The 27,074-nt window shown below is 38.5% G+C and overlaps 2 protein-coding genes across 5 annotated transcripts in view; one reads left to right on the forward strand and one right to left on the reverse strand.

The window, feature by feature from the left end:
* plxnc1 (plexin C1) overlaps positions 1 to 27,074 on the reverse strand; it is a 113,491-nt gene that overhangs the window by 53,441 nt on the left and 32,976 nt on the right. The window contains exons 1-4 of one of the 3 annotated variants that reach the window (XM_062066456.1): positions 14,326 to 14,546; positions 12,649 to 12,757; positions 5,588 to 6,575; positions 5,349 to 5,471 (exon numbers count right to left, since the gene is read on the reverse strand). In XM_062066456.1, coding sequence (XP_061922440.1) covers positions 5,349 to 5,471; positions 5,588 to 6,575; positions 12,649 to 12,701 — 1,164 coding nt within the window. In that variant the 5' untranslated portion in view covers positions 12,702 to 12,757; positions 14,326 to 14,546. Of the gene's footprint in view, positions 1 to 5,348; positions 5,472 to 5,587; positions 6,576 to 12,648; positions 12,758 to 14,325; positions 14,547 to 27,074 lie in introns of those variants that run through there. The other 2 variants (XM_062066457.1, XM_062066455.1) reach the window with 2 other exon arrangements.
* Positions 14,730 to 27,074, forward strand: part of rerg (RAS-like, estrogen-regulated, growth inhibitor) — an 81,380-nt gene continuing 69,035 nt past the window's right edge. For both annotated transcript variants that reach the window (XM_062066463.1, XM_062066462.1), the window contains exon 1: positions 14,730 to 15,022. The gene's annotated coding sequence lies outside the window, so the exon portion shown is untranslated. The remainder of the gene's footprint in view (positions 15,023 to 27,074) is intronic.

A 27,074-nucleotide genomic window follows, 5' to 3' on the forward strand; every position in this document is an offset into this window, starting at 1 on the left:
GCGACTACCAGTACTGCAGGAGACAGGTACTGCAGAAGAAGACAACAAGCAGCAAGCATGCAGCAATTGTTTGCTTGCACTTTTAACATGGAGGATTACATATCTAAAATAAAACCGTTTTCTAAACTGGACTTTCAATCGAAGCAGGAGGTAATAATTAAAGGAATATCTCCAGAGACTTTTAAAATTGAAGAAAGATGAGAAAGACTGCCTTTGATCAGAAGCAGCTGCACATGGACCCATCTACAAGTAAAGGTAAGATCATAATAACGTTTTTTTTATTAAATGTGTTTTTCATGATAAGGTATGCGCCGGAGTGAGAAGAGGTTTTAAAATAATTAGAGCATGCTTGCTCATTCCGCATGGTTTTGGTAACCGCAGGAGTGAGAAGAGGTTTTAAATTAATTAGCGCCCCTGCGGCTATTCAAGGAAATACGGTATATGTAATGTAGTAACATTCATAATAACATGTAATATATACATGATGTAAGTATATATGTCATGTAGTAACATTCATAATAACATGTAATATATAATTATGTAAGTATATATGTAGTATCTAGTAACATTCATAATAACATGTAATATTTACATGATGTAAGTATATATGTAATGTAGTAACATTCATAATAACATGTAATATTTACATGATGTAAGTATATATGTAATGTAGTAACATTCATAATAACATGTAATATTTACATGATGTAAGTATATATGTAGTATCTAGTAACATTCATAATAACATGTAATATTTACATGATGTAAGTAAAGCAAATAGAACTAGATGTTTCAATCCCTTGGTAAGTCGGAACAATCCTGACGGTAGCAGTCGGTGTGGAGTGGTGAAAGGGAGGGTAAGTATGTCATTGGGGTCTTCGGGTGGGCACCCTGCTTCATCGACGTTTCGTTGATTGAAGCCCACGACGTCTCCAGAGGGCTCAACGGTGTACCTAGCGTCCCAGGTACACCCCCCTCCATGCCACACCCTCCGTTTCCCACTCCTTGCTGTTAGACTTTGGCCATTTCACCAACGGCTTACGTCCTTGCATGTTTTCCTTTTTGCGGTGTACTGGGTATGGTCTTGGACTGGTGGTTCTGCCTGAAGCTTCCCCCTCATCCTGCAGGGTGCTGATGCTCTGCGGACTGTGGGTTTCTTCCTGCCGCTGAGTTTCATCCGACTGATTTAACCTTCTTCTTAACAGAAGCCGGTCAATGCGGGTAAGTATATATGTAATGTAGTAACATTCATAATATGTAATATATACATGATGTAAGTATATATGTCATGTAGTAACATTCATAATAACATGCAATATATACATGTAAGTATATATGTAGTATCTAGTAACATTCATAATAACATGTAATATTTACATGATGTAAGTATATATGTAATGTAGTAACATTCATAATAACATGTAATATATACATTATGTAAGTATATATGTAGTATCTAGTAACATTCATAATAACATGTAATATTTACATGATGTAAGTATATATGTAATGTAGTAACATTCATAATAACATGTAATATATACATGATGTAAGTATATATGTCATGTAGTAACATTCATAACAACATGTAATATATACATTATGTAAGTATATATGTAGTATCTAGTAACATTCATAATAACATGTAATATTTAAATGATGTAAGTATATATGTAATGTAGTAACATTCATAATAACATGTAATATATACATGATGTAAGTATATATGTCATGTAGTAACATTCATAATAACATGTAATATATACATGATGTAAGTATATATGTAGTATCTAGTAACATTCATAATAACATGTAATATTTACATGATGTAAGTATATATGTAATGTAGTAACATTCATAATATGTAATATATACATGATGTAAGTATATATGTCATGTAGTGACATTCATAATAACATGTAATATATACATTATGTAAGTATATATGTAGTATCTAGTAACATTCATAATAACATGTAATATTTACATGATGTAAGTATATATGTAATGTAGTAACATTCATAATAACATGTAATATATACATGATGTAAGTATATATGTCATGTAGTAACATTCATAACAACATGTAATATATACATTATGTAAGTATATATGTAGTATCTAGTAACATTCATAACATGTAATATTTACATGATGTAAGTATATATGTAATGTAGTAACATTCATAATAACATGTAATATATACATGATGTAAGTATATATGTCATGTAGTAACATTCATAATAACATGTAATATATACATGATGTAAGTATATATGTCATGCAGTAACATTCATAATAACATGTAATATATACATGATGTAAGTATATATGTAGTATCTAGTAACATTCACAATAACATGTAATATTGACATAATTTGCTCATTTTAAGCGTACAGCGGTGTATTAATTTCACAGACGCATCACAACGTTCACCTTCAACAACAACACTACTACTGATCATGGCAGACTTTGTGAGAGACCACAAAGACCACTTTGGGACAAATGATGATCCAGAAACATATTTCTGAGCCCGAATATACGGACGATGAGCTACACATTTTAGAAGCTGAGTAGTAATTAGGTCCAGCAAGTAGCACTAATGCTAAGTGCTAAATAATAAAGATATACAGACTATGAACATAAATAAAACAATAACATACTGTACAACATCTGCTCTTACTGGAGATGCCGACTGATGGAATTTTATATCTTCCCGTTTATATAATGGAGAATTAATCACAATCCAGGTAAAAACATAAAAACAAACGCAGAAAAAAGCTTTTTTGTGTGTCTTTCTCGCCATCTTTGTCTTGAAGTTGGATGTCCAGGTTGACCAACTTCTCAGTTTATGTCTACTATCCAGGTTAGAGGCCTGGTTTATAATCTACAGTTAACTTTCAGTATGTCAATGCAGTTGAAAGGGTTTTCACTTCACAGGTGTGCTTGAAGCTCATGGAGAGAATGCCAAGAGTGTGCAAAGCAGTAATCGGAGCAAAGGGTGGCTATTTATAAGAAACTAGAATATAAAGCATGTTTTCAGTTATTTCACCTTTTTTTTGTTAAGTACATAACTCCACATGTGTTCATTCATAGTTTTGATGCCTTCAGTGACAATCTACAATGTAAATAGTCATGAAAATAAAGCAAACTCATTGAATGAGAAGGTGTGTCCAAACTTTTGGCCTGTAATTTTGTAGGTAACGTCCTTTGTTGTGGACATAGTGGCAGTTCTTTCATCACATCATCTGTTTTTTCTTGTTAAATATTTTATGTAAAACAAACATTTGTCGCTCTACCTACCCATATTTCTTTATATATTTTATTTGTACATATACTTTATAGAATAGGATACAAAGTAGAGATGTCCGATAGTATCGGACTGGCGATATTATTGGCCTATAAATGCTTTAAAATGTAATATCGGAAATTATCGGTATCGGTTTCAAAAAGTAAATTTGTGACTCTTTAAAAAGCCGTTATATGGAGTGGCACACGGACAGAGCAGTTGCGTCTTCCAGTCATACTTGCCAACCCTCCCCATTTTCGCGGGAGACTCACAAATTTCAGTGCCCCTCCCGAACATCTCCCGATTTCCACCCAGACAACAATATTGGGCAGTGCCTTAATGGCACTGCCTATGCGTGTCGGCCCAGTCCCATAATATCTATGCCTTTTCACACACACAAGTGAATGCAATGCATACTTGGTCAACAGCCATACAGGTCACACTGAGGGTAGCCGTATAAACAACTTTAACACTGTTACAAATATGCGCCACACTGTGAACCCACACCAAACAAGAATGACAAACACATTTCGGGAGAACATCCGCACCGTAACACAACATAAACACAACAGAACAAATACCCAGAACCCCTTGCAGCACTAACTCTTCCGGGACGCTACAATATACACCCCCCGCTACCCCCTACTCCCCCCACCCCAACCTCCTCATGCTCTCTCAGGGAGAGCATGTCCCAAATTCCAAGCTGCTGTTTTGAGGCATGTTAAAAATAATGATGCACTTTGTGACTTCAATAATAAATATGGCAGTGCCATGTTGGCATTTTTTCCCATAACTTGAGTTGATTTATTTTGGAAAACCTTGTTACATTGTTTAATGCATCCAGTGGGGCATCACAACAAAATAAGGCATAATAATGTGTTAATTCCACGACTGTATATATCGGTATCGGTTGATATCGGAATCGGTAATTAAGAGTTGGACAATATCTGGATATCGGCAAAGAAGCCATTATCGGACATCACTAATAGAAAGTACTTTATTGATCCCTGTGGTGCTGAATTTCCCCCAGGGATCAATAACGTACTTTCTATTCTATTCTGTGGTGCTGAATTTCCCCCCAATAAAGTACTTTCTATTCTATTGGGACGGCGTGGCGAAGTTGGTAGAGTGGCTGTGCCAGCAATCGGAGTGTTGCTGGTTACTGGGGTTCATTTCCCACCTTCTACCTTCCTAGTCACGTCCGTTGTGTCCTTGGGCAAGACACTTCACCCTTTGCCTCTGATGGCTGCTGGTTAGCGCCTTGCATGGCAGCTCCCGCCATCAGTGTGTGAATGTGTGTGTGAATGGGTAAATGGGTAAATGTGGAAATACTGTCAAAGCGCTTTGAGTACCTTGAAGGTAGAAAAGCGCTATACAAGTACAACCCATTTATCATTTATCATTTATTCTATTCTATAATGTATATGTACAAATAAAATATATAAAGAAATATGGGTAGGTAGAGCGACAAATGTTTGTTTTACAAAAATATTTAACAAGAAAACAGATGATGTGATGAAAGAACTGCCACTAAGACAAATATTTAATGCAATTTAAATCAAATGTCTCAGGAGGTTAAGGAAGAGGAAGAGTGCCACAGCATTGTGAAACTATCCTAGGTCTCGTACTCTTTGTTCCTGCTTGACTTCCTCAAGGGGCAAGCATGCGACATTAAGAACATGTTGGTCTTGTTCGCAGCAGTCCAATGACTTTTTCATGCCAGGTTACAAGGAGTAAGACGCAAAAAGCGCAATGAATGGCTGTCTATCAATTAGACGTGACCACAGACGATTAGCGACGGGACCATCCGTAGCACACGTTGACCGCAAAAATGGGTTTGCTTTGCACGGACACACTTTCAGTTATTCTGGGCCAGGTGTAGATGAATGAAAAGGTTGGTAAGTCACATGTCAGACAACTACTGACTGATTGATTGATTGATTGATTGAGACTTTTATTAGTAGGTTGCACAGTGAAGTACATATTCCGTACAATTGACCACTAAATGGTAACACCCGAATAAGTTTTTCAACTTGTTTAAGTCGGGGTCCAGACCTACCTTAATGAGCTGGCCGTCTCCTGTCCCGATGAAGACGACTATCCACGCTCCTTGTGTCACAGCCAGTACAGAAGTCATGGAGGTCTTCTTGAAGAGCACCTTCTGCGGCTGCAGCTCTCTAGGCTGAGGAGCACAAACACTGGCGTTAGACGGACAATCCAAGTTGACAACAAGTCTTGATGTCAAAGGATATCCATGTCCTTCTGCAGCCAAAATGGTGACCCAGGTGATGGACCAACCTTAGTGGGATTGTAGGTTTTAGTTGAGGTACTGAAGTCTTGATCATCATTTTCTTTTATGTTCAGATCAGGGGTGATGTCGAACAGAACCAGCTTGGTGTTGCTCGGCTCTCCGTCCTTACTGAACACGCCGACCCAGAGGGCCCGGCCCGAGACCACAGAGGAGGCTACGAGTCTGCTGCCTTTCCCCCCGGGAATGATGAGGGACGATCCTCGGAACGACTTCATGGTATCCACTTTATTTGGTTTGGTTTGGAGCCATAGGAGGCGGACTTTGTTACCGCCGACTTCGGAAGAAGGCACATTGGCAAAAAGATAGATGATAGTATCTATCTGAAATCCATCCACAAAGTCCACGTTGCCTTTGCTTCTAAAGACCGGGGTGGCAGAGTCACCAGAGATGGAGAAGATGCCTCCTTCGTTCCCTGCTTTTTTATTCTGGTGGTGAACGGTGTCATAGAGGTACAGCACCTCGGTATCCGAGAGGGAGCACGTGTTCTGTGAGGTCTGGTTTTTGCTTTGCTCTATGGCGGTCATAATGTAAACGTCATGGCTGGCCACAGACACCAAGAATGCCACGGACGCGCTCAGGGGCCTTGAGGGTCCCACTAGAATGTTCTCCCTGTAGACTACCCTGGAGATGTTGGCCAGCGCCAGCAGCTCGCAGTATCCGCACTTGTTGTCCGTTACGCCGCAGCTGATGAGCGTTTTATTCGCCAAAAAGGGCAACAGCATGTTGATGCTGAACGTTGCGTTCCATTCAGCCTTCTCCGGGACTTTGTAGAACTGCGCAGAATCACTTTTGCCAGTGAGGACCCCTCTCTGGTTCACGGTCCGGACCAGACTCAGGTCGCGGTTCAGCTGGTACAGCCTGTCTGCTGCCGCTATGTAAACGGCATCGGGCGTGGTGACAAAGTGGCGGATGTCTCCTACCACGGTGAAGTTTACACCTGCCACCGAGCAGCGACTTGCTTCCGGCCAAAGAAGACTGATGAGAACAATCGACAGCAGCAACATCATCAGCCGGACTTTCATATCGGGACTGTCACCCTGCTGTTGTCGCTCTGGAGTAGTGCGTAAAAAGCGCAGGGCGCGCAACCACAGAGGAGAAGTGACTCAAGTGGGAGGGAGGGCGCTCGGTGGCTAACAGACATTTTCTTCTTGACATACTTCAGCCAAAAACCTAACAATTAAGTATCAACACTCAATGCTCACTTGGCCGAGGCTGAAGCTAAAGCAAATTAACAAGAAGTATTTGATATGAAACATTCATGACAACAAATGGCACCATTTATAATCAAGCACTACAGAATCTGTTGCAAAGCTAAACAAAAAGAAAGGTGTTCATCTCACTTAAAGTGTATTATATTCCACATGCACACCTCTAAAAAGATTGAAAGTCAAAATCTTTTCTCATTTATTCTTCTTTAAGACCCACTAAGAATGACAGCAACACATCATTCCCAAAAGCTGTGCATTGCTGACCCCTTGTGGCTCAAACTAAGACTACATAAAAATCAGAGTGCTGTTAAGGTGCACCTTTTTTCAAATGTATTTTGCCTATCATTCACAATCCTTATGTAAGACAAGAACACATTTTTTCCTTTTTTCTATGCATTCTAAGTCGTTAAAGTACGAAGTAGGTACAAATGTAGCCCTCTAAAAAACAGAATAACCGCCAACAATATTCCATTTACATGTCGTGACTTGAATATCGATATTAGCAATATTGTTATTATAAGCACTGACGCAGGCGATCTATTTTTAGCGGCGCCGTAATTACAGAGAGCTAACTAACTTATCCTGCTATACTGACATATTGAGTTGGTGAAAGTTAATTCTAAAACAGGGGTCCCTAATTCTTTGACTTGGGGGGGGGGGGCACATTGAGGCTATGTGTTTATTTGTGTGTGTGTGTGTGTGTGTGTGTATATATATATATATATATATATATATATATATATATATATATATATATATTAGGGGTGTAACGGTACACAAAAATTTCGGTTCTGTACGTACCTCGGTTTAGAGGTCACGGTTCGGTTCATTTTCGGTACAGTAAGAAAACAAAATATAAATGTTTTGGTTATTTATTTACCAAATTTGTAAACAATGGCTTTATCCTTTTAACGTTGGGAACACTATAATAATTCTGCCCACGTTAATCAACATTAAAGTGCCTCAAGTTGTTGCTCAGATTAAATAAAATGACAAAACTTTTCTTCTACATATAAAAAGTGCAACATTAAACAGTTTCAAGTCAACTCATCATGCTTAATTTATTACATAGATAGATAGTTAGTACTTTATTGATTCCTTCAGGAGAGTTCCCTCAGCCTGTAGTTGATTTTTATTATGTAAATGTTATATTTTTATCAACATGTGATAGCAGGGACCCTGCCATTCAAAAATAGGCTGCTGCATTACTAATGATTAATGTAACTATAGCTGAAAAAATTGTACAATAGCTATAGGAGAGCCTATTCATCCCTGAACACCATTGAGTTCATGTAGGCTTAATGATGCAGTTACATTATTATATCAACTATCAGAGACAGAAACTCTTCATTTAACATGTCCTTTTTTGCTCCTTCAACACAGCTCAATCAACACAGAAAAAAGTAAAGTGAAATAACAGACAGACAGGTCTTTGCTGTCCGTAACACACACATACACACACACACACCGCAAAATGAGCTAATGTTACGCTAAAAGCGAATTAGCCTTCACCTCAAGCCAGGACTGCGAGCGAGCTGAGCTGCCGTTTATATTTCTAGAAGGTCAACGGGCTCATAGTGATAGTAGTTGACTGGGAGGTGTTTATTATCATTTGGGGAGAGTCCGCAGCCTGATGCTAAGCACTGACTACATGCGCTCTGAATACGCACTGCTGATTGGCTGTTACCGCTCTGAATACACACTGCTGATTGGCTGTTACCGCTCTGTGTGTAACCAATCAGATGGTTGTGTGGGTGGGACAATGCTGGGTGCTGTGTAGAGTACTGACAGAGACAGAGGCAGAAGGAAGCGGAGCAGCTTGTTAAGACTTTAGCTTAGGCGGCTACTTAATATGTTCGTGTGGAAACTCGTTCGTTACACCTCCGAACCGAACCCCCGTACCGAAACGGTTCAATACAAATACATGTACCATTACACCCCTAATATACTGGGTATATATATATATATATATATATATATATATATATATATATATATATATTAGGGCTGTCAAATGATTAAAATTTTTAATCAGATTAATCACAGCTTAAAAATTAATTAATCATGATTAATCACCATTCGAACTATGTCCAAAATATGCCATTAACTGTATATTTTTGTGGGAATTGAAAGATAAATGACAGAAGACATGTGCATTTAACATATGTATGCATGTTTATTTTAATAACATCCTGTTTTTTACAATGACATTTCCTCGTCAAAATAGGAAAACAAAATAGGATGGCGTCTCTTATTTAAATGAAACTGAAATAGTAAAACAAAATAGGATGGTGTCTCCTTCTGTAACACACTAGCCATCTTGGCCATTTCTCTTCAACAAAGGAAAAACAAAGATTTCTCTTTTTTATCAAACCAAAAGAACATGGCCTACACAATTACATGTGGCCCGCTTCTCTATTCATCCTTTAGCCAGTTACTGAGGCAAACCAATTTGTCCACATTTTCTGAGAGTAAAGCTGACCGCTTCTTTTGCACAATGTGACCGGCAAGTGAGAAGAGTCTTTCACAGGGAACTGAGGATGCAGGAGTGGCTAGATATTTCCGAGCCAACGGAGCCAGCTTGTCATGGGCTCCTGCATGAGATGACCACCACTGCAAGGGACAGTCCGTCATTTCAATGGTGGGCTCTGCTCTGTACCTGTGTAAGGCTCTGTCAGGCTGTACCTCTTCATCTGATTCTGAATCTGAGCCCAGCTGTAGAAGAAGGTTCATTTTCTTCTTGGGTGGCCCATCTTCAGTAGTGTGTGAAGGTCTTCCAGGTGATTCACGCAGAAGGCCTCCAAGTTTGGTCCACACCTCCTCTCTGTCTGCCTTGGGCACACTTTTCAAGTCCTTAAAACGTGGGTCCAGTGCGGTTGCAATCTTGAGCCATGCATTGTTGGTGTGTTCTTGGCGGGAGCCTAGGTCGTCTTTGAATTTGGTCTTAAATCTAATCATGTATGCAGGGTCCTCATCAGAAGTTTCCATTACACGGTGTAAGTGGCAGAGGGCAGGTAGTACCACTGAGCAGGAGACGTAGGCCTCCCCACCCAGGATCTGAGTCACATACCTGCAGTGGAAAACACACACACACACACACACACAGAGAGAGAGACACAGAGACAGATACACACACACACACACACACACACACAGACACAGAGACAGATACACACACACACACACACACACACACACAGAGACAGACAGACACACACACACACACACACACACACAGACAGACAGATACACACACACACACACACACACAGCCACAGACAGACACACACACACACACACAGACAGATACACACACACACACACACAGACAGACAGACACAGACAGACAGACACACACACACACACACACAGACAGACACACACAGACAGACACACACACACACAGAGACAGACACACACAGACACACACACACACACACACACACACACACACACACACAGAGAGAGAGAGAGAGAGAGAGAGAGAGAAGGAGAAAGACTCAAGTAAATTACTTGAATGCAAGTTGTTACATTTAATAGTAGATTAACGTTTGGTTTAATAATTTAATTTCAGCCTACAATGAATTTCCACATTATATGATGGAAGGCTTACCGGCAGGGCTCTAGAAGGGTCTCCAGTCTCTGGAGTTTATCCCATTCTGCTGGCGTCAGCATGACGAGATTATGCTGCTGTTGATCCAGGGTTGCTTTTATTGCTGCTTGATTGGGGATGATGCGTTTGACCATTTCAAGTGTGGAATTCCACCGCGTTGGAACGTCTTGGATCAGTGGCTCCTGCTGCTGTCCGAGTTTCACCTGCTCTGCATTCAGCTCCGTTAAGTTTGCCGGGCTGTGTTTAAAATGTCCCACAATCTTGCGACACTTGGCTAATGCAGGAACAAATCCGCTGTCAGCGAGACTCACAGTGATGCTTCTCTGTATGACGTGCGCGATACAGGGCATATGCTCGTATGGTAGAATACGAGCCGCAGCAATCATATTGCGTGCACTGTCAGTCCCAATGGTTGTAACTTTTCTTTCAATTTCCCACTTGCATGCCACAGTTTGAAACTGTTCTGCACATGCCTCTGCAAAGTGGCGTTCTTCCGTTTTCATTATAGTTAGCGCAAAGGACTGCAATTCCCATGCTTTAGTTATTAAATGTGCAGTTACTCCCAAGTAATTTGTGTTACTCACTGACGTCCAGTGGTCTCCTGTCAGGGCGACATATTCCGCTTGAGCTAAAGCCGCCTCTTTTTTCCCCTTTTCTGTTTCATAGAGTGCGTGGATACTTTTCATTATTGTGCCTCTGCATGGTGGCTTGTAGGATGTATCGAGGGACGCCACTTTCAAAACATCAGCGAAGCCCTTATCTTCAACAATGCAAATCGGTCTACAGTCCTTTGCGACCCATTTGGCAATTGTGTTAGTTAATTTATCCGAGTTGGACTTGCTTACTGGTCTGCGTTCACTCAGGGTTGTCTGACGCAAGCCAGGTGTAGCACTGGAAGCCCCCACAAATGCATGTTTAGCGTTGAGATGGTATTTAAGGCTTGAACAGGTTCGGTGAAACTGAAACTCTCTGTTGCAGTGCGTACAAATGACTGTCTGTTTATTTATTGTTCCATCTTTGTTCTTCTTAAACTTAAATCCCTCCAGAGGGCCAACCTGTTCGTCTTGCTCCATGTTGCTGCTCCGTTCAGTGTCGGGAGGAATTATGGGAAGTATGGGTGGAGGGATTCTGCGCATGCGTTAATTACGTTAAAAAATTTAACGTAATTAATTCCAAAAATTAATTAACGCCGTTAACGCGATAATTTTGACAGCCCTAATATATATATATACAGTGTTTCCCACACATTCATTTATTTGTGGCGGCCCGCCACGAAAGAATTACGCCCGCCACAAATAAAAAAATAATAATAAAATAAAATAATTAAAATTTTAAAAAAAATAAATAAATAAAAAACTTTTTTTTTTGTCCTCTCCAGCTTTTCAGGCAAATCATATAGTTGATGTAGATGCCCATATCGGCTGTGCAGATTTACTTTACAAAAGAGAAGTGTAGGATACTTCTCTTGTTGCCTTATTTGTATTTGACTTTATTAAATGTATTTATATTAGAAACACAACATGTGTATATAACAAAGGGTGCAAAGTCTTCAGGCAGTAGGAAACACATGGTTAAGTGTAGGGAGTAAAACTGATGGCAGTCTAAAGTTCAAGATTTTTGGAGCTCTTTGTTCAGTGGATCAAATGTTTGATGAAGCTCTGTGTCTATCTACCACCACTACTGTTTTCTGTTTATTTGTTACTGACTGTTGCAGGACACCTCTGCCTCTGTTTCACTTTATGTTGCTGGTAAATAATATGGTTGTAGTAGTAGGCTAAAGTTAAATTATTTAGTATGCACTAATTAAAGGGGCAGAGCTTCGAGACATTTTAGCTTATATATTTTATAAGATATATTTTTTGTAAGAACCACAATTAATAAATATATTTCAGTGAATAACTTATTGTTCAAATCTGTATATAAATATGTACATAAAGTGTTGTAATTATATTGTAAAATGGATGGATGGATGGATATTTAAAACAAAACTGTTATTATTAATTAGTAAGTATACATTTTTTGAGCCTTTTTAGAGAAAATCAAATCATTGTAGTAAATTATGCAAATTACTCGATGATGTCATGGTGACCACGTCCATAGCCACGCCCCACCGCCACAGGTATCTTGGCAGTTTATGGGAAACACTGATATATATATATACATATATATACCCCTGTTGCACCACTGTTCTATACCCCTGTTCTAGATTATAAATCATGTCTCTCACCTGGATAGTAGAAGGTTGTGGCCATAATCCGAGAAGTTGGTCAACTTAGACATCAACGTAGAACCAGAGATGGCGAGAAAGACACGAAAAGACGCTTGTTTGCACCCACCTGTGTGAGAATTATGATTAATTCTTCATCTTAACGGGAAGATATAAACATCCCATCAGTCGGCATCCCAGTGAGAACAGACATTGTACTGTAAGTGATGTTTTATTATGTTTGTAGTTTGTATATCTTGATTAGCACTTAGCAATACTGCTACATGTTTAATGTTTCACTAAAGCTGCATCTTTTTTTAGCACACAGCTTCTAAAAATTGTAGGTCATCCTCCTTATATTCACCCTCAGAAATATGTCCCAACTTGTCTCTTGTGAAGTCTGCATGATTAGTAGTGTTGTTGTTGAAGGGAATTATATATTAACATGCCACCGTATTCTTAAAATGAGCAAAATACGTAAACAATGAACATTATTAGGAATGTGCCTGTTACTACGTTACATACAGTCGTGGTCAAAAGTTTACATACACTTGTAAAGAACATCATGTCATGGCTGTCTTAAGTTTACAATCATTTCTACAACTCTTATTTTTTTGGTGATGGAGTGATTGGAGCACATTCATGAAGTGTGTTTCTTTTATTAATTTATTATGGGTCTACTGAAAATGTGAGCAAATGTGCTGGGTCAAAAGTATACATACAGCAATGCTATTATTTGCTTACATGTCCCTTGGCAAGTTTCACTGCAATAAGGCACTTTTGGTAGCCATCCACAAGCTTCTGCTTGAATTTTTGACCACTCCTCTTGACAAAATTGGTGCAGTTCAGCTAAATGTGTTGGTTTTCTGACATGGACTTGTTTCTTCAGCATTGTCCACATGTTCTCAATGGGGTTTAAGTCAGGACTTTGGGAAGGCCATTGTAAAACCTTAATTCTAGCCTGATATAGCCATTCCTTTACCACTTTTGACGTGTGATTGGGGGTCATTCTCCTGTTGGAACACCCAACTGCCCCCAAGACCTAACCTCCGGGCTGATGATTTTAGCTTGTCCTGAAGAATTTAGAGGTAATCCTCCTTTTTCATTGTCCCCTTTACTGTCTGTAAAGCACCAGTTCCATTGGCAGCAAAACAGGCTCAGAGCATAATACTACCACCACCATGCTTGACGGTAGGAGCGGTGTTCCTGGGATTAGGTTTTATAGGTAAATAGAGTTACTTTTATTACCTCCGCTGTTGGCTGACTTTTGTCGGCGTTTATTTACGAGTTAGAATGCATAAAAAAAGAAAAATATTCTTATTTGATTGATCGATTGAAACTTTTATTAGTAGATTGCACAGTACAGTACATATTCCGTACAATTGACCACTGTAACTTATTCGGGTAACACCCGAATAAGTTATTCAATTTGTTTAAGTTGGGGCCCACGTTAATCAATTCATGGTATAATCTTATATTATCTTATCTTACATAATGATTGACAAATAGACAAAATTACCCAAAAATGTGCAGTTCCCCTTTAAATTGAACATGCCTTTGTACATTTCATCATGTTATATCATATATAATATTCATTTATTGCTATTACATACATCTTGTGTTTGTTATTTATGAACTTTTATACTGTAGTTCCTAACTATCTGAACGTGTGTTAGCTTAAGTCTGCTAGCAGCTCACCTGTCCAATGGAGCACCTTTAACCTTCACGACCACACTGTTTATTCTCCTCAGGTCGCTCATTATTTGCGAGTATTTATTCCGTTTATCTATTTTCCACATTTAACCTCGTTTGGTGAGTAAAGTTGGTAAGATTCAGCGAAGGATCGGCGAAACTCAACGCAGCTGCCAGTCATCAACAGCAAAGCCACGCCTCCAAACAAGGCATTCGCGTAAGCTGATTGGAGGACAGCTGACCAATCAAAAGAGACCTCTACAATGACGTCATATGACAATAAAGAGTACGCTGGTTTGATTAAGCCACAGCAACCTATCCTAAAAATGGTTATTTAATTTTTAAAGTCTTTTTTTTTTTTTTTGCAATTACATTTCTCTTTTCGTAGTTAGTTTTAAGTGATAGTGTTGTCGGCTGCTCTTTCCCGTGTCGTCGCCTTCCACCACCAGAGGCCGCTGTCCGCGCTGTTTTAGTGGCCACGCAGCGGCACGCAGGTCTGCCCTGGTCCCACGCAGCGGTGTTGGGACCTCCGCGTCTTATTTCACGGCTGACCGCCCGCCTGAGAGCTTCATTCATACCTGCTGAGTGTCCCCCTTCCATCTGGGCTTCCATCCGTCCAGCAGAGCACACCAGACGCAACTTTTACACCTTCCCTTCTTTCTTCTTCATTCCGGGAGATCATTTCTGCCTTCAGCTGGAATTGGTGAGTCTTTTTTCTCTATATGTTTTTAAAATGTCTCACAGGCTCTCATTAGGAGAACATAATCCCCGATATTAAATCCATAAGCCATGTTGCTACTGATACAGTACACTGTGATAAATAGGGATATTTGTCCAGATGCTAATATACACAAGAAGACCAATTATTGGCGAGGAGGAGTTGAAGGAACCACCCCAGTAGGGTTGTATGGTATACCGGTATTAGTGAATCATATTCGGTACTATACCTGCCTCTAAAAAGTACCACCCCACCGCCCCTCCGGCGTCATTACGTGGTGGCATTGCTGGTTTTACAAGAAGACGAGCATGTTCGGCGGCGCACATACACTGAGTACTTACAAGCAGACAGTGTGTAGACAGAAAAGGGAGAACTGACGCATTGTGGCGTAAAAAGTAAAGATAAAGGTGAAGTTTTAACACTGAAACACCCTCAGGAAGAGGTGCTTTAAGACATGGCGAGCTAGCTCGCGGCTAACGTCCGTCGGCACTGTTTTAGCTACTTCTAAATCACTAATCCTGGCCTGCGTGGCGACAAATAAGTTTCTTACAGGTACCGTTATCACTGGAGGATGAGGAATAGCTAAACATGCCAAACATGTAAACAAACGCCATGGGTGGATCTATACTACTATGATTACATCTAATTTTTTATCGTCACAAAGTCTTTATTTATAATTTTTTTTATAATAAAGTACGTTCCTTACAAGTAGCATTATCACTGCAGGACGAGGAATAGCTAAACATGCTTCACTGCACACCGTAGGAGGATACAATAGCGCACCAGCGTCACAATGTAAACAAATGCCATGGGTGGATCTACACCTGACATCCACTGTAATGATACCAAGTACAAGAGCGTATCTAGTCGATACTACTGTGATTACATCTATATTTTTTATCATCACAAAATCTTTTGTATTTATTATTTTTATTACTTTTTTATAATAAAGTAAGTTTCTTACAAGTAGCATTATCACTGGAGGACAAGGAATAGCTAAACATGCTTCACTACACACCGTAACTCACCGGCGTCACCGCTAATGACGTTGTTCCTGAATGTAAACAAACGCCATGGGTGGATCTACACCTGACATCCACTGTAATGATACCAAGTACAGGAGCGTATCTAGTCGATACTACTATGATTGCATCCTTTTTTTTTAATCGTCAAAGTCTTTTTTATTTATTATTTTTATTTGTATTACTTTTTTATAATAAAGTAAGTTCTTACAAGTACCATTATCACTGGAGGACGAGGAATAGCTAAACATGCTTCACTACACACGATAGGAGGATACAATAGCTCACCGGCGTCACAATGTAAACAAACGCCATGGGTGGATCTACACCTGACATCCACTGTAATGATACCAAGTAGAGAAGCGTATCTAGTCGATACTACTATGATTACATTGATATTTTTATCGTTACAAAATCATTTTTATTGATTATTTTTATTACTTTTTTATGATAACGTAAGTTTCTTACATGTAGCATTATCACTGGAGGACAAGGAATAGCTAAACATGCTTCACTACATACCGTAGGAGGATACAATAGCTCACCGGCGTCACAATGTAAACAAACGCCATGGGTGGATCTACACCTGACATCCACTGTAATGATACCAAGCACAGGAGCGTATCTAGTCGATACTACTATGATTACATCGATATTTTTTATTGTCACAAAATCTTTATTTATTATTTTGATAATTTTTTTATGATAAAGTAAGTTTTTTACAAGTAGCATTATCACTGGAGGACAAGGAAAAAGCTAAACGTGCTTCACTACACACCGTAACTCACCAGCGTCACCGCTAATGACGTTGTTCCTGAATGTAAACAAATGCCGTGGGTGGATCTACACCTGACATCCACTGTAATGATACCAAGTACAGGAGCGCATCTAGTCGATACTACTATGATTGCATCCATATTTTTTAGCATCACAAAATCTTGTCGTTTATTTATTTATTTATATTGTGTTTATAAAGTCAGTAAATATGTCCCTGGACACATGAGGACTTTGAATATGACCAATGTATGATCCTGTAACTACTTGGTATCGGATCGATACCTAAATGTGTGGTATCACCCAAAACTAATGTAAAGTATCAAAGAAGAGAAGAATAAGTGATTATTACATTTTAACAGAAGTGTAGATAGAACATGTTGAAACAGAAAATAAGCAGATATTAACAGTAAATGAACAAGTAGATTAATCATTACTTTTTACAGTTTGTCCCTCATAATGTGTACAAAATAATAGGTGTATAAATGACACAATATGTTGCTGCATACGTCAGCAGACTAATTAGGAGTCTTTGTTTGTTTACTTACTACTAAAAGACAAGTTGTCTAGTATGTTCACTATTTTATTTAAGGACTAAATTACAATAATAAACATATGTTTCATGTACCCTAAGATTTATTTAAGGACTAAATTACAATGATAAACATATGTTTAATGTACCCTAATATTTATTAATTTTATTTTTTTATATGTATTTTATTTATTTTTTTAAATTTAAGGACTAAATTACAACAATAAACACATGTTTAATGTACCCTAACATTTTTTTAATTTTTTTATCTTGTTTTATTTTTTATTTATTTTATATTTTTATTTCAGGACTCAATTACAATAATAAACATATGTTTAATGTACCCTAAGACTTTTTTTAAATTTAATTTAATTAATTTAATTTTTTTATTCAAGGACTGAATTACAATAATAAACATAGGTTAAATGTACCCTAAGATTTTTTAATTTTATTTTTTTATTTGAGGACTAAATTACATTGATAAACATGTTTAATGTACCCTAATATTTATTTATTTTATTTTATTTATTTTACTTATTTTATTTATTTATTTATTTGATTGTATTTATTTCATGTATTTTACTAAACATTTTTATTTAAGGACTAAATTACAATAATAAACACATGTTTAATGTACCCTAACATTTTTTTAAATTTTATTTTGTTTTATTTTTTATTTATTTTATATTTTTATTTCAGGACTCAATTACAATAATAAACATATGTTTAATGTACCCTAAGACTTTTTTTTATTTTATTTAATTTTATTTAATTTATTTTATTTTTTTAATTTAAGGACTCAATTACAATAATAAACAGGTTTAATGTACCCTAAGATTTTTTTAATTTTTTTATTTAAGGACTAAATTACAATAAACGTATGTTTAATGTACCCCAATATTTTTTTATTTTATTTTATTTATTGTATTTAAGGACTAAATTACAATAATAAACATTTTTAATGTACCCTAACATTTTTTTATATTTTATCTTATTTTATTTTATTTATTTTATTTAAGGACTAAATTACAATAATAAACATATGTTTAATGTACCCTAAGATTTTTTTATTTTATTTTATTTATTTTTTATTTAAGGACTAAATTACAATAATAAACATCTGTTTAATGTACCCTAAAATTACATTTTTTTGGTTCAAATAAAGCCAATAATGCCATTTTTAGTGGTCTCCTTTTATTTAGAAAAGCATCAAAAAGTACCGAAAAGTATCGAAATACATTTTGGTACAGGTACCAAAATATTAGTATCGGGACAACACTACACCCCATTCAGCTACTTTAAAATGTTTCCCACTCCTCCTCCTCCTCCTCTTAGGTTCCAGGACTAATTGTTGCGTAATAGTCCACATATAAAAACAGACTTTTTGGGGGGTCACTCGCCTGGTTCTTGCCCAAAAAAACTGAGTAACAGACATTGCTATGGTTTAGATGTTTGATAACAAAGTCTGACTTGAAGTCATCTCTGGGAGGAAATGAAGGCTTAATAAGTTAACGAGCTGTTATTGGGACCCCGGGCGGACCCCCGTGCACTGTGCTGGACTCACGGAATGTTCCGCAATAACATTCGTCAAGTAGGACGACGCTTTTGGCGAAACGACGGGTTAACTGCCTGCGTGTTTGGATGAGGAGCCCTGTGGTTGGCCGGCCTTCTATAGCGTGCGGCGGGTCTCCACCCGTGGTCTGCGCCCTGTAATCTCCTCAACCTCGGCACCACCCAGTTTTTAGGGCGACACAAGAAGCCAAGCGGGCACACAGCTGAAGGCAAATGCTACAATTAGGAGTCCATAAAGTGGAACTGGGCAAATATTTTGACTCGGGGGGGCCCACATAGGATAGGATAGGACTTTATTGTCATTGCACAAGTACAACGAAACTATGTTTTTAGCACAAACCCGTTCAAGATGAGACAAACAAACAGTGTACAGGGTTACAGAACAGGAACGCTGATGGGTCGCCACAAGGCGCCCCGTAAAAGATAAGAAAAAGGTAAAACGCTGGGGAAAAAGATGAGTAAAAAAATACAATCTAGACTGGGCTCCTAAGGGGGCCTAGTCTGGAGTGGGGAAAAACCTCCATGCAATGCACACATAAACACGTTACATTTAATCACGACAACTCGCAACAGAGGGGCGGGGAGTTGGGGCCCTGGAGGTCGACTGCTGCTATGAAGCGCTGCCAGCCGTCCATCACCCCGAGGGGAAACAAGCGGTGGTGAAGGCGTGGGGTTGGGGAGGGTGTGTGTGTGTGTGTGTGTGTGATGATGTAATGTTCATAGACTGAGGCCGATTTGCAAAAGTTCGACTCCAGGTGTCGTTGAGGAGGGAGGGAGGTCAAAAGCGTCCATCATTGAGGTGTCCTCTGGGGTGTTTTCAGAACAGCCCGTTCCTGTTGTTCACAGCGTCAAGGCCATTCCAGGGAGTCAAATTGTAGATTAGGATGTTTGTTTTCCGCGAGCAGACAATACAATGACTTGTCTGTTCTATTCGTCCATGCTGGGTGCTCTGATATTCAATTTGTCCTTTTCGAGCTTCTCCATGATGTGATCCATCTTGCGATTTAGTTCAGAAATCGCCACAGTCTGTGATCCCACAGTCCGGCCCAAACCTTCCATTGCGACGAACAGCCTTTGGGCCCCTTTTTAGAGGAAAACATGTGTCGGGGTGGGGGGGGGCAATTTATTAGTGTTGTCAATATGCCAATATTTTGGTACCGGTACCAAAATTATTTCGATACTTTTCTAAATAAAGGGGACCACAAAAAATGGCATTATTGGCTCTATTTTAACAAAAAATCTTAGGGTACATAAAACATATGTTTATTATTGTCATTTAGCCCTTAAATAAAATAGTGATCATACTAGACAACTTGTCTTTTAGTAGTAAGTAAACAAACAAAGACTCCTAATTAGTCTGCTGACGTATGCAGTAACATATTGTGTCGGGCGCACATTACACCAGTTTTAAAGCCGCTGCATTGGCTCTCCCTCCACTTCAGGGTAGGGTTGTACCGATACCAACATTTTGGTACCGGTACCAAAATGTATTTGGATACTTTTCTAATCAAAGGGGACTACAAAAAATGTCACTATTGTCTTTATTTAAACCAAAAAATCTTATTTTACATGAAACATATGTTTATTATTGTAATTTAGTCCTAAAATAAAATAGTGAACATACAAGACAACTTGTCTTTTATTAGTAAGTAAACAAACAAAGGCTCCTAATTAGTCTGCAGTAACATATTGTGTCATTTATCTACCTATTATTTTGTACACATTATAAAGGACAAACTGTAAAAAATTGATTATTAATCTACTTGTTCATTTACTGTTATTTTCTGTTTCAACATGTTCTATCTACACTTCTGTTCAAATGTAATAATCACTTATTCTTCTCTTCTTTGATACTTTACATTAGTTTTGGATGATACCACACATTTAAGTATCGATCTGATACCAGGTAGTTACAGGATCATACATTGGTCATATTCAAAGTCCTCATGTGTCCACTGACGTATTTACTGACTTTATAAACATAATATAAATGTTTTTTAAACGAAAGAAGATGTTGTACATACAGCTTTTGGAGCAACATATGTTGCCGTCCAAGCAACGTTATCATGGACGCCCCTGCTTATTTCAGCAAGACAATGCCAATCCACGTGTTACATCAACGTGGCTTCATAGTAAAAGAGTGCGGGTACTAGACTGGCCTGCCTGTAGTCCAGACCTGTCTCCCATTGAAAATGTGTGAAGGCTAACACAGCAGAAGGGAGACAGTTGAACAACTTAAGCTGTACATCAAGCAAGAATGGGAAATAATTCCACTTCAAAAATGTGTCTCCTCAGTTCCCAAACCTTTACTGTTGGCCACAAAAAGTCCGCTTTTTGTCATTATTTTGGCTCTTTTTCTGTTTTTTTGACAATACGTTGCGGGCCAACAAAACTCAAGCTTTGGTCCGCTATTGGCCCTCTGGCCCCACTTTGGACACCCCTGTAATAACTAGTCATAATACATTTTTAACCAATAACACAAAGCTGACACGAGGTTTTGTTTTTAAATACTCCGTCTATATCAGGGGTGTCCAAACTTTTTCCACTGAGGGCCGCACACGGAAAAATTAAAGCCTGCGGGGACCATTTTGATAGTTTTCATTTTCAAATCATAACAAAATATATGGATTTTTTTTTTTTTTACCTTTAGGGCTCCCGGGGACCATAAAGGGTCTAAGTCATTAAAATGTTAAAAAAAAGTCAAATTATTTTTTTATTTTTTTTATTTAACGCTTACAGTAAATCTCTACAGTATATCAACTTCAGGTTGATATAAAATTTAAAAAACCAAAAAGGTTTTATGCCTTTTCTGTGAAGACAACTTAGTTTTTTATAATAAAAGTGAAATATGCAGTATTTCCCCCCTGCCCAAAACATTCAGGAAGCAATGTTTGATGTGAAGTAATTAGAGCCTTAAAAATATCAATAATGCAGGACACCATTGATATTCATTAATTGTTATTTTTGAGTAATCACAGTGAAAAGATAAATAAAATCCCATTAAATATATTTGGGATCCAAAAAGTGCCCCACTCATAAAGTGATACATTTGTATTAGTTGTTTTTTTTTACTTTCAACACTTAAGTTACGAGATCAACTTCAGATATATCTGTCCATTTTACGTTTGAACTATTATTTTGTTTGTTTTATGCTCTCTTGTCAAAGAAAACGTTGATGTTTTTGTATGGCAACCACACAATATATGCAATATTTTCCACATAAAACATTTTAAAGTGAAATATTTGAAATAATTGGAGCCTTGAATAGGTCAATAATTCATAATAACATTGTTTTTTTTGGTTTTTTTTTAGCAATGGCAAAAAAAGAAAAATAAAGATAGACAAAAGAAAAAAAAAACAGCCTGCATGGCAGCTTTTGTGTCAACATTGCAACTTTTTCTAGTTAGATTTCACCTCATTCTACTTTTTGTAATGTTTATTTTTTAATTTTGCAATAGCATTTCCAGAATGTGTGGCGGGCCGGGAAACAATTAGCTGCGGGCCGCACTTTGGACACCCCTGGTCTATATGTAACATATGTCTGTGTTCTGTATTTTTTATTTTTTTTGTGAAATAAAAAAATATACATCAAAATGGCCCCTGTATACTTAGATTTTTGGTTATGTGGCCCTTAGTGAAAAAAGAAGGGCTTGGCGATTTGGCTGAAAACTGTATCACGATAGAAGTGTTTTATATCGGTTGATATGATTTAGATTTTTATGACCTATGGACCAGTGGTCCCCAACCACCGGGCCGCGGCCCGGTACCGGTCCGCGGACCGATTGGTACCGGGCCGCACAAGAAATTTAAAAAAAAAAAAATAATAAAATTTTTTTTTAAATTTAAAAAAAAAAATGAAATCAACATAAAAAACACAATATATACATTATATATCAATATAGCTCAATACAGTCTGCAGGGATACAGTCCGTAAGCACACATGATTGTATTTATTTATGTAAAAAAAAAAATAATAATAACATTTTTTTTTTTAAAAATACACCCTCCCCCCCACCCCCCACCGGTCCGGGGGACAAATTTTCAAGCGTTGACCGGTCCGCAGCTACAAAAAGGTTGGGGACCACTGCTATGGACTATAAGGACCAGGAGGAACATACAGTCCTGGTCAAAAGTGTACATACACTTGTAAAGAACATCATGTCATGGCTGTCTTGACTTTACAATCATTTCTACAACTCTTATTTTTTTGTGATAAAGTGATTGAAGCACATACTTGTTGGTCACAAAAAAAACCAACAATTGAGCTGTTTGGCCACAATACCCAGCAATATGTGTGTGTGACAATCATTGGAACTTTAACTTTAATATGTTTGGAGGAGAAAAGGTGAGGCCTTTAATCCCAGGAACACCATGCCTACCGTCAAGCATGGTGGTGGTAGTATTATGCTCTGGGCCTGTTTTGCTGCCAATGGAACTGCTGCTTTAAATGGGAAATGAAAAAGGAGGATTACCTCCACATTCTTCAGGACAAGCTAAAATCATCAATTGGGTGTTCCAACAGGACAATGACCCCAAACAAACCTCAAAATGTGGTAAAGGAATGGCTAAATCAGGCTAGAATGAAGGTTTTAGAATGGCCTTCCCAAAGTCCTGACTTAAAGGTGTGGACAATGCTGAAGAAACAAGTCCATGTCAGAAAAGCAACACATTTAGCTGAACTGCAGCAATTTAGTGGTCAAGTGGTCAAGCAGAAGCTTGTGGATGGCTACCAAAAGCGCCTTATTGCAGGTCAACTTGCCAAGGGACATGTAAGCAAATATTAACATTGCTGTATGTATACTTTTGACCACCACATTTTCAGTAAACCCATAATAAATTCATAAAAGAACCAAACTTCATGAATGTTTTTTTTTGTGACCAACAAGTATGTGCTCCAATCACTACATCACAACAAAATAAGAGTTGTGGAAATGATTGGAAACTCAAGAGCAGGGGTGTCAAACTCAAATACAGAGTGGGCCAAAATGTAAAAGTGAACAAAGCGGCGGGCCAAGGTTGAACAAATTAACCTTTTAATAGGGACCCAAACAAGTTTTGCATTGAACAAGCAAGGCTTATATAACTTTATAGTGACGTGCAAAATCCAGTTTCAAATAATAATAATAATTAAAAAATATCAATGGCATATCAAAAAATGAGTTTCCTCCGCCGGGTGGCGGGGCTCTCCCTTAGAGATAGGGTGAGAAGCTCTGCCATCCGGGGGGAGCTCAAAGTAAAGCCGCTGCTCCTCCACATGGAGAGGAGCCAGATGAGGTGGTTCGGGCATCTGGTCAGGATGCCACCCGAACGCCTCACTAGGGAGGTGTTTAGGGCATGTCTGACCGGTAGGAGATGTTGGGAAGACAGTGTTTCCCATAAACTGCCAAGATACCTGTGGCGGTGGGGGCGTGGCTATGGGCGTGGTCACCATGACACCATCGAGTAATTTGCATAATTAACTACAATGATTTGATTTTCTCTAAAAAGGCTAAAAAAATGTATACTTACTAATTAATAATAGTTTTGTTTTAAACGTCCATCCATCCATCCATTTTACAATATAATTACAACACTTTATGTACATATTTATATACAGATTTGAACAATAAATTATTCACTGAAATATATTTATTAATTGTGGTTCTTACAAAAAATATATCTTATAAAATATAAAAGCTAAAATGTCTCAAAGCTCTGCCCCTTTAATTAGTGCATACTAAATAATTTAACTTTAGCCTACTACTACAACCATATTATTTACCAGCAACATAAAGTGAAACAGAGGCAGAGGTGTCCTGCCACAGTCAGTAACAAATAAACAGAAAACAGTAGTGGTGGTAGATCAAACATCTGATCCACTGAACAAAGAGCTCCAAAAATCTTGAACTTTAGACTGCCATCAGTTTTACTCCCTACACTTAACCATGTGTTTCCTACTGCCTGCAGACTTTGCACCCTTTGTTATATACACATGTTGTGTTTCTAATATAAATACATTTAATAAAGTCAAAGACAAATAAGGCAACAAGAGAAGTATCCTACACTTCTCTTTTGTAAAGTCAATCTGAACAGCCGATATGGGCATCTACATCAACTATATGATTTGCCTGAGAAGCTGGACAGGACAAAAAAATTAAAAAAAATTAAAAAAATAAAAACAATTTTTTAAAAATTTGTGGCGGATGTAATTCTTTCGTGGCGGGCCGCCACAAATAAATGAATGTGTGGGAAACCCTGGAAGACTATGTCTCCCGGCTGGCCTGGGAACGCCTCGGGATCCCCCGGGAGGAGCTGGACGAAGTGGCTGGGGAGAGGGAAGTCTGGGTTTCCCTGCTTAGGCTGCTGCCCCCGCGACCCGACCTCGGATAAGCGGAAGAAGATGGATGGATGGATGGGCATATCAAATACAATTTAAATAAAAATGTAATGCCTCTTTTCTATTTGCAGCCTTCTGAGGTAAACATCAATATTAACTTTTTCCACAGGCTAATACATTTGAAAATAAAATAATGAATAAAGCAACCATTCAGGACTTTAAACTGCTCAGTTTGCAACACACTGTTCTAATCTGATGTGCCCAAGCCAGATACCTGCCATCTTTTCTGGGATGCTAGTTCATTAATGTCGGGGCTCAGGCTTTGAGCTGAGGCAACCTTCATTATCCAACCAAGGTGTTCATCAGTCATTATATCTCGTAGTCCACCCGGACCACAGTCTTGGGGGCGTGTCTTAAAGGCACTGCCTTTAACGTCCTCTACGAGCTGTCGTCACGTCCGCTTTTCATCCATTCTAACATCATGCCGGCCCAGTCACATGATATGTGCAGATTCTGTACGCACACACACGTGAATGCAACGCATACTTGATCAACAGCGATACAGGTACCGTATAAACAAGTTTAACACTGTTACAAATATGCGCCACATTGTGAACCCACACCAAACAAGAATGACAAACACATTTCGGGAGAACATCCGCACCGTAACACAACATAAACACAACAGAACAAATACCCAGAATCCCTTGCAGCACTAACTCTTCCGGGACGCTACAAAATAGCATACAATCTTCAAAAAAGCATTTTGATTAGCTCTCGGGTTTTGTTCAAAATAGCCGGTTTGTGCACACTGGTGTCATCTTAAGTGTAGCGGCACACATTGTTCAAATGCGCTCTGTAATCTCCTCAACCTCAGCAACACCCAGTTTTCAGGGCGACACAAAAAGCCAAGCAGATATTTTGTCTCGGGGGCCACATTGAGAGGAAAAAATGTGTCTGTGGGGGGGTTAAAAATGATATAGACACATTTAGCTGTAAAAATCTGCTGTACAGTATGTGTGTTGGGGGCCCTTTTCCCCCCAGGAACACTAATACCAAAAGTCACAATGTCTGAGAGAGTTCTAAAGACATTACCCTAAAAAAAACGGAATGGAATTTGACAGTTTTTTTTACTAAGAAAGCGAAATTTACATTATTAACTCTGAACAATAAAAGATTAACTTAGAATTTCATGGCTGCAACACGTGCCAAAGTAGTTGGAAAAGGGCATGCTCACCACTGTGTTACATGGCCTTTCCTTTTAACAACACTCAGTAAAGGTTTGGGAACTGAGGAGACACATTTTTCAAGCTTCTCAGGTGGAATTCTTTCCCATCCTTGCTTGATGTACAGCTTAAGTTGTTCAACAGTCCGGGGGTCTCCCTTGTGCTATTTTAGTCTTCACACATTTTCAATGGGAGACAGGTCTGGACTACAGGCAGGCCAGTCTAGTACCCGCACTCTTTTACTATGAAGCCAAGTTGATGTAACACGTGGTTTGGCATTGTCTTGCTGAAATAAGCAGGGGCGTCCATGGTAACGTCGCTTGGATGGCAACATATGTTGCTCCAAAACCTGTATGTACCTTTCAGCATTAATGGTGCCTTCACAGATGTGTAAGTTACCCATGTCTTGGGCACTAATACACCCGCATACCATCACACATGCGGCCCTTTACGCTTTGCGCCTAGAACAATCCGGATGGTTCTTTTCCTCTTTGACGTCCACAGTTTCCAAAAACAATTTGAAATGTGGACTCGTCAGACCACAGAACACTTTTCCACTTTGTATCAGTCCATCTTAGATGGGCTCAGGCACAGC

This window comes from Entelurus aequoreus, linkage group LG12 (assembly GCF_033978785.1).
Source record: "Entelurus aequoreus isolate RoL-2023_Sb linkage group LG12, RoL_Eaeq_v1.1, whole genome shotgun sequence".
NCBI classification, from domain to species: Eukaryota; Metazoa; Chordata; class Actinopteri; order Syngnathiformes; family Syngnathidae; genus Entelurus; species Entelurus aequoreus.